General features: G+C 49.1%; 1 protein-coding gene across 5 annotated transcripts in view; it reads right to left on the bottom strand.

Annotated features, from left to right (window-relative positions):
- Nucleotides 1-2,341: 2,341 nt before the first annotated feature.
- The window catches only part of FBF1 (Fas binding factor 1), a 30,416-nt gene continuing 24,792 nt past the window's right edge, over nucleotides 2,342-7,965 (bottom strand). For all 5 annotated transcript variants that reach the window (XM_019503232.1, XM_019503246.1, XM_019503263.1 and 2 more), the window contains 7 exons: nucleotides 7,086-7,208; nucleotides 6,460-6,645; nucleotides 5,549-5,725; nucleotides 4,547-4,684; nucleotides 4,345-4,435; nucleotides 3,437-3,564; nucleotides 2,342-2,548 (listed from right to left, as the gene is read on the bottom strand). In XM_019503232.1, the coding sequence (XP_019358777.1) occupies nucleotides 2,465-2,548; nucleotides 3,437-3,564; nucleotides 4,345-4,435; nucleotides 4,547-4,684; nucleotides 5,549-5,725; nucleotides 6,460-6,645; nucleotides 7,086-7,208 (927 nt within the window). In that variant the 3' untranslated portion in view covers nucleotides 2,342-2,464. The remainder of the gene's footprint in view (nucleotides 2,549-3,436; nucleotides 3,565-4,344; nucleotides 4,436-4,546; nucleotides 4,685-5,548; nucleotides 5,726-6,459; nucleotides 6,646-7,085; nucleotides 7,209-7,965) is intronic.

Below are 7,965 nucleotides of genomic sequence, written 5' to 3'. Positions count from 1 at the left end.
CTGTGAATGGAACCCTGGAAAACAGCTGCCTCCTCCAACACCCCAAGCTCTAGACAACACCCCCGCTTTCAGCTGGGGTTATAGAAGTAGTGGATGGGATGCCATACCTGAGCAGAGGAGTAAGCAGGAGAGTCAGAGCCTCCACCACTGGCTCCATATCACCTTGTCTTCAGCCGCATTGCACAAACGTTTTTGAGGCAACACTTGTGTCTCTCATCTTCTGGACATCTCCCTTTCTCTTCTCATCTTTTAGGAATAAAAGAAAATAAATAGCTCAATTTTAGAACCAGATTTAGAAACAATTTGGGCCTTGAATCAAACCAGCCTCATCTCTGAAAAGGGCACTCATTCCCCAAACTTTCTCCAACAGAACAATGACAAAGTACTCAAAGATGGGGAAATCGATAACATCTGGTCACAGAGGCTGAAAATGGAGCTATCTAAGTCCCATTAGTCAACTACTTGACCATAATTCACTCTGAAACCTGACCACAGGGCTGGATCTGTCTTACACTGGTGAAATTATGGCGTTACTCCCCTGAAGTCAATGAGAGTTACTGCAACAACCCAAATCTGCAACAGAGATGAGAATCCAGTCCATGGTGTTTGATGCCGTCCACCTTTGTAAACTTTGGCCTCCCTTTTTATTTCAGCCATCTGCCACATCAATAGCAGCCCAAAGAAACAGCATTACGTTCCTTGATGGGCTGGCAAATGGACTATAATGGAGATTGGTAGGGGAACATTAAATGCACAGTCTTCAATAAATTACTCTGTGTAGGGCAGAGAAAGCAATAGAAACCAGGCTGTTTGCATGCTGGGTGCCACTTGGCAGCTCCAGATTTGCATTTAGCTCCATTATTTTCAAGGGTTGGTGCAGAGTGCTTGCAAAGAGAACTGATTCCCACTATGGGCATGTGCACTGCAGCCACATTTGAAATGAATGGAAATGGAAGCTTGGAGTAAGACTGCTGGACACTTGGGCACTGCTGATATTCTGTGGGCATTTCATCTCTTCCCTCTCTGTTATTAGTTAAAGCATCTTGTGTTGGTTATTTAAGGTCACTGTGTGTTTTTGCAGCAGAGCAACTCTGGCATTAATAAGAGTGTGTCACCGGAGCTGATTGTCTAAATCAGCTGCCAATGAGAGCAAGGCAGTTCTAAAACCTCCTGTGTGGCCCAGTGGCTGCCAGCAATCAAGGCTAATAGGAAATCTGCTTGAGAGAGAAGCCACAAATTACATCTATGCAGCAGTGTCAGAAGAGACTCGAGCACAGTGGAAAGGCCCTGAGGTGGCATGAGGACTGAGAAGCAGGGCAAAGTAACCAGCACCCAGCTCTATCCTGCTAGACTGTTCCTGGGACTCATGCCATCTGAATTAAAGCTAGCTCTGCTTTGCTATGAGGCACTAGGCTGGATTTAAAAGTGACCTAGCAAAGAAAGGCAGTGCATGTCACTGACAACCCTCCATTTGGAGAGGCTTGAAATAAATGCAGTTCCTTCTCCCAGTTTCACCAGAAGCCCCAACTCCCAAGGTATGTAACCTGCTTACATGCCCTAGGATCTCTTCATTATCCTGTGGCTTCTCTAATTCAACTCACATCTGCTATGGAAGAGTAGAAGGCTGCAGGACATCAGAGGCAGCATGATGCAGTGGAAGAAAGCAAGATCCCATATCCTGGTCATTTGGTTTCTTCTTGTCTCTGTTTCCCCCCTTGAATGTCCAGATGTGACCATTCCCTATGCCATGCAAATGTCCCACCCAATGGTTGGTTAGTGCTGATGCGAGATGGATGTGGCAGGTCCCAGGCCAGTTCCCACTGGGTGCGGATGTTTCCCACTAAAATCTCCTTCTGTGGCTGGTCTCTCAGTTGGGGCCTTGCTGAGCAGAGCAGGGCTTCTTCTGAAATGGCCCATAGGGAATAAAACCCTTCATGCCTACAGGGGGTGCTTCTGAGTTATGATGGAGTCACCATGGCAAGGCAGAGCATGGGCAGTGTGCACTGCTGTTACTGCTGCCCATGCCGGACCAGTTCTTATTAATGATTATTGGTATTGTGATAGCCCCCTAAAGATTTCATCCCCACTGTGCTCTACTTCATGGAGATCTCATGAAGCACTAGGGAGTTTGCTGTTGCTACTCTGTGTTACATGGAAGGAGGACCAATGCTAGGGGAGCAGTGCCAGCATACCATACCATGGACAGGTAGAGACATATAAAGGACAGCCCTGCACCCAAAAGAACTCATGGTCAAAGTAGCGAAGGGCTTTTCTCTGGAGGATTGTCCCCAGCAAGAGTCACAGAAGTCTTTTGTTTTAAAAGCACTAATTGTTGCTCTGCTGAGATGAGGCAATTATTTATTTTTTCCATCCATCTTTTGCATAAAAATATAAAAATTTGCAAAATCTCTCTTTTATACAAAAAGTTAACTCTCCCAGGGTTGCAGGTGCAGCTGAGCTCTCCTCATGCTGTCTGGGAAGAAGTGTTGTAGGAAGCTTTCTTCAGGGTCTCCAAAAAGAACTGTTCATCTTCCAAGAAATCCCGGTCCTGGGGAGAGAGGAGGGAAGTTCCACCATCAATTGTGCCTGGAGCTTGTTGAGGGGAGACTCCAGATACCCACAGACCTAGCAGCTAGGGGTGGCTGGGTAAAGGATATGTCAGATGAACGTCAACAAAGCAGCCAAACTCAAGCCTTGAAAGCTGAATGCATCAGAAAGAGCGGCTACCTATCTAAGGGTAACTGGGATTCCGAAAAATGTCTCGTCTTCATGAATCCTACTGAGGGTGCTCACATGTGAATTTCACGTGTGAGATGCCCACGTGCCTTTAATGAGATCTACACAGACAAGGACTGTAAGGGTGTTCCCTCTCCCTCCCAGAATGAGTGAGACTTTTCAAAAGGGTCAATCCAGAACCCTGATTAAACAGGGAACCTGATGGAAGAGCAGATGAGTGACTGGAGAACCCGGAGGGGATAGACACCCCAGGGGATCACAAGGACAGGAATGAATTACCTTTACCCGATGGTCTCAGAGATCTCGAGAGAGGAACATCCCTTCCTTTGTGGGGCCAATGAGGTTATCAAATGTGATTGGGAGCCCAGCTGAAGCAAGTCAACTAGCCAGTAGCTCTGAAGACCTGGCTGTCTGATCATTTATGGCTGCAGTGGCTTTTATTTGTTCATTTGCTTCTTTTTTAAGCATACTGGGAAGAACTACATATCTGCCTCTCAAAAGACCCTTTCCCATTATAGCACAGAACAAATGGGTTTACTGCCCAGTCATGATCTTAGAAGAAAACCCAACCAGTACTTTGTGGCCTTGGGATCTCCCTTCATTCCCTCCTGGTACAGGCTTTTGAGCATCAGCTCAGTAGCAGGCCCAGGGCTGGTGTTCCTTTTCCTATTGGATTGGGCTCTGTGGAACCTGTGTTTACCCGGTCAGCTGTGTACTTAAGCAGCATCAATCTGGCGTACAACTCAGAGGGACCTTGTCCTGCAGTGCCCTCGGGGATTCCTATCTGGCCAGGGTTGTGCCTAGGTAACTGCATAACAGGAGTTAAATCTGTGGAGAAAGCACAGTCACACCGATTACATGCTGTTAGTGACCTGCAACCTCCTATGTTCTACACAGAGAAAGACTAAGAGATGAAGGTAGGAAACCTGGCCTACCAGCTTGTCTAGAGACAATAGGTGCCCCAATGTTTCCATACAACAGTAGCACGGAGGACCCTCTTCCCAGGTAGGGATGGAGGAAATTTTGGGAATCGATTAATAATGAATACATGGTACTTCCACAACTTCCTGAATCTGAAGGTCCTACAGCACTTGACAGCCTCGACCATTTGTCTGCTCTCTCAACTACCAGTTAGCAGATGGGGATGGTAAGAAGAGGTATCCAGCATCCCCTGTGTCCATGCAGCAAGTCCACAAGCAGAACCAGGACTAGAATCCAGGAGCACTGACTCCCAATCCCTTGCTATGGCCACTAACCTTTGGGAACAGGATAAGAAGTTACAGGCATAAGGGAAATTTAGGTTGGATACCAGGCAAAACTTCCCAACTGCCAGAACAGATAAGCACCGGCAAAGACTGGGTCAGGTAGGCCTTGGACTACTTAACCTCTCAAAGTGTCTTTCCTATTTTCTCATGATTATAAGCTTGTTTTCCCTTTGTGAGGAAGAGGCTGCACAACTGAAACAACTCTGAGGTTTACATATGTGGGAGAGCCAGAGAACAACCCCCCTGACCCGAACACACAAGGATGACTTCCCTTCATCTCGTTTCCTCGCTGGGTAGTGTTTCTGCTCACAGCATGGATGGGAGAGGGTCTTGGCTTGAGCACCTGGTTTGGGCAGTAACAGCACTGGGCTGTTGGGAAGCTTTTCACGCAGCTGTTCGAGCTGTCTCCTCTGATGAGCCAAGTTCAGGCGCTCCTACTCCATCCCCAGAAAGAGACAGGAGAAAAGGCCATGTGAATGGGTTGTGGCAGTTGGCAGCAGAGAGAGAAAAACAAGAGGGGGGGGAAAAGGGAAGGATCTCATTACCTGGTGCAGATGCTGCTCCTGCTGCTTCAATCGCTCCATTTGCTGTTGCACAATGCGCAGTCTCTCCTGATGCTCTGACTCCACCTTCCTGGCCTCTAGCAGGGCCCTCCCCCCCTCCTCGTACTTCTGCGAGGACAGCTGTGGGGCACAGGGAAGCCTGTGAGGACTGGGTGGGGAGGGGCAGGACAGCGCACAGCTGGGGGCGTGCATATGGGCACCTACCTGGCAGGCCCTGCCCTGTGCTCAGGTGGGAACTTGTACACCAAACGAGAAGGGTTTCCATGAGCCTGCCAGTCTCTCTCGCCTTCTCTTTGCCCACCAGACCAGCAGCAGGGCCAGCTACTTCTCAGCAACCTGGGTCTCAATCTGGGCTTGGAGGGATTTTCCTCTGCCCACTGTAACTGTGTGGGTTGCTCTGTATCCATGGCCACTCTGCCATGGTGCTTTACTCTGCTGATACTGCCTTCATTTCACATGGGGCACTGATGGCTACCAGATACGAATCTGTGAGTGGAGGTGCAAGGTCCTGTTTGCCATCCTCAGCTCCTCTCCTTTCCTCCCTCCATAGGTCCTTTTTCTTTCACCCTGCTCCCTGGATCTCTTTAAAATGCTCAAAGTCAGGTCAATTCACTTCAAGGGCAAAGAACTCTCATGGTTTTTTTCTATGATGATACCAATAATTTGGGTGATGAGCTACAGCAGTTTAAAACATTTTGAGGTCTTTATTGAGGGAGGAAGGGAGCAATCAATGCCTCCCCTCTCCCCCGACAGGGAGTCAGAGCAGAGAGAGAGAGAGAGAGAGAGAGAGAATTAAGTGACACACCCAAGGTCATTCAAGGAGTCAAGGAGTCCATGGTAGAGTCAAAACTGACAGTCCATTCTCAAGGCCCTAGACCACTGCTGCCCATTTCCCACTTTTCCTCTCTTGGGAGGGAAAGGAGCATGGCTCTGGATGTCCAAGATGCAATGTGGGGAGAAGGGAGGGCAGGAGGTCCTTCCTACCTTGCTCATGCTGTCAATCTCCTCTGCCCTCTGTTTGATGTTCAAGGCGGCAGTGTTGACTCTTTCCTTCTCAAGTCTCAGCTCCTGCCTCTCCTGCTCCAGCTGTTCCCTCTCTCTTGCTAGCTGCTCCTCCTTGGCTCGCAGCTCGCTGGCTCTGATCTTCAGATCTGCCTGCTCCTAGAGAGGGAACCACACATATAATTCTATAACAACTTGTCCCACTTAATGCTCTCACCAGGGAGATTGGGGATGAAAAAGACTCAGTTTCCACATCCCACATTAACTAAAGGTCCTGGCTCTGGTTGGCAGAGAGAAGTTTCCAGCTAATATGCACAGCTTCCATTTACAGTGCCCAACAGAAATCTGGCCCAAGCAGAGGAAAGGTGGTGAGGTTTCCCTTTACCCCTATGTTCTTCAAAGCCCTGTCTTCCCCATGCTGCAGGGATACAAGCTTCAGGCCAGAACTGTACATATCAGTAGCCAGGGGGGTAACCAACATCTGCTAAGACTGCAGAGCTGTTCCACAGCCAGCAGTTAGAGGGATAACACAACAGGCTATCGCTCAAGTCCTGGATAGAGAGAACATGCATGAACACCAGTGGCTAGTGATATTATCAGCAATAGTGATATTAACCCTGGATTGCCAGTCCTCTTCCCCAAGTATTTATAAATAGCCTGCTCTTTGGCTGCTCTAGCACTTGCTTGTGTGGGGGGTGAGATTTCTGTAGGGAACAGAACTAGGACCATAACTCAAAGGATAGGGAAAGGCTAAGTTTTTTTGTTGCCATGTGAAATCTCTGGTGGGGGGATCTGCCTGGGAAGCTGTGTGTCTGACTGTCCAGCTGCTTTATCAAATCCGTTGCCAAAGCTGAATTCAAGCCCTGCAGTGGGACAGTGTTTTGCTGCTGCACCTTAGCCAGAGTCATAATGGTGCCTTCCCTCTGGGAATCCATCTGCAGGGCACGGTCCACCTCCCGCTCTGTGCGCTCTTTGCTTAGCCTCTGCTGGGTGTGGAGCTCCAGCCACTCTGTGGAGAGCTTCTGCCGCTCTGCTGCACACTTCTGCATGACCAACTTCTGCTCTTCCAGCAAGGCACTCTGACAGAAAAGAGCATGGTGGAGAGGGGTTAGGAGAGGGGGTGAGGGGAGTCCTCCAGTGAAGGGAGATGTAGGTATGGTTGCCTCAGGGTCATAGAGACTGTCATGACCAAGGAACAGAGCTACAGAAAAACACATGTCTTGCCCAAGAGGAACAAGTGTGCCTGATGTTGGTCTCAGCTTCTGACTAACATGATTTTGTAGCATTGTGGTCTATCTCTAGAGTTCCAGGCACCAAATCTCGGCCTAGCACCACACCTTCTCACCCCAAATCTTCCTCTCCCACTATCTTAATAACTGCATGTGACACTAAAATCCACACAGGTTTCGCTCTGGGCTTGCCTCTGTTCTGAGCTCCTTGCAAGTAAAAGCAATCCTGGCTCTGATGCCACTGAAATTAATGAACTCCTGGAAACCACTGTTTGGGTTAAATGCCTCACCTTTGCCCTCTCCAGTTCTTCCCTCTCCATGGCGAGCTGCTGCGTCATGACCCTCCTCTGTTCCTCTAGCGAGTGCTGTAGAGATTCTACTCTGGATTGCTCTGCGGTGGCTCGCCAGCGTTCCTACAGTATGGAGACAGCAGCAACATGAAGGGAGCAATGCATGGGGTGTATGTGCCCATGGTGGGATTATGCCTTAAGATGACACTGATTCATAGATTCATAGATGTTAGGGTCGGAAGGGACCTCAACAGATCATCAAGTCTGACCCCCTGCATAGACAGGAAAAAGTGTTGGGTTCAGATGACCCCAGCCAGATGCCCATCCAACCTCCTCTTGAAGACCCCCAGGGTAGGGGAGAGCACCACCTCCCTTAGGAGCCCATTCCAGACCTTGGTCACTCTAAATGTGAAGAAGTTCCTCCTAATGTCCAGTCTAAATCTGCTCTCTGCTAGCTTATGGCCATTATTTCTTGTGACCCCCAGGGGAGCCTTGGTGAGTAGAGCCTCACCAATTCCCTTCTGCACCCTCATGATGAGTTTGTAGGCAGCCACAAGGTCGCCTCTCAACCTTCTCTTGTGGAGGCTGAAGAGGTCCAGGTGCCCTAGTCTCTCCTTGTAGGGCTTGGCGTGCAAGCCCGTAATCATACGAATGGCCCTTCTCTGGACCCTCTTCAGGTTATCCACATCCCTTTTGAAGTGTGGCGCCCAAAACTGCACGCAGTATTCCAACTGCGGTTTGACCAACGCCCGATAGAGGGGAAGTATCACCTCCTTGGTTCTGTTTGTCATGCATCTGCTAATGCATGATAAAGTGCAGTTAGCTTTTCTGATGACTTCGTCACACTGACTCATGTTCATCTTGGAGTTCACTAGGACTC

The sequence above is a fragment of the Gavialis gangeticus genome, unplaced genomic scaffold (genome assembly GCF_001723915.1).
Source record: "Gavialis gangeticus isolate Ggan-Ray unplaced genomic scaffold, GavGan_comp1, whole genome shotgun sequence".
NCBI classification, from domain to species: Eukaryota; Metazoa; Chordata; order Crocodylia; family Gavialidae; genus Gavialis; species Gavialis gangeticus.
The sequence above is the reverse complement of the archived record's forward strand: the minus strand, read 5'-3'. Positions and strand labels throughout refer to the sequence as shown.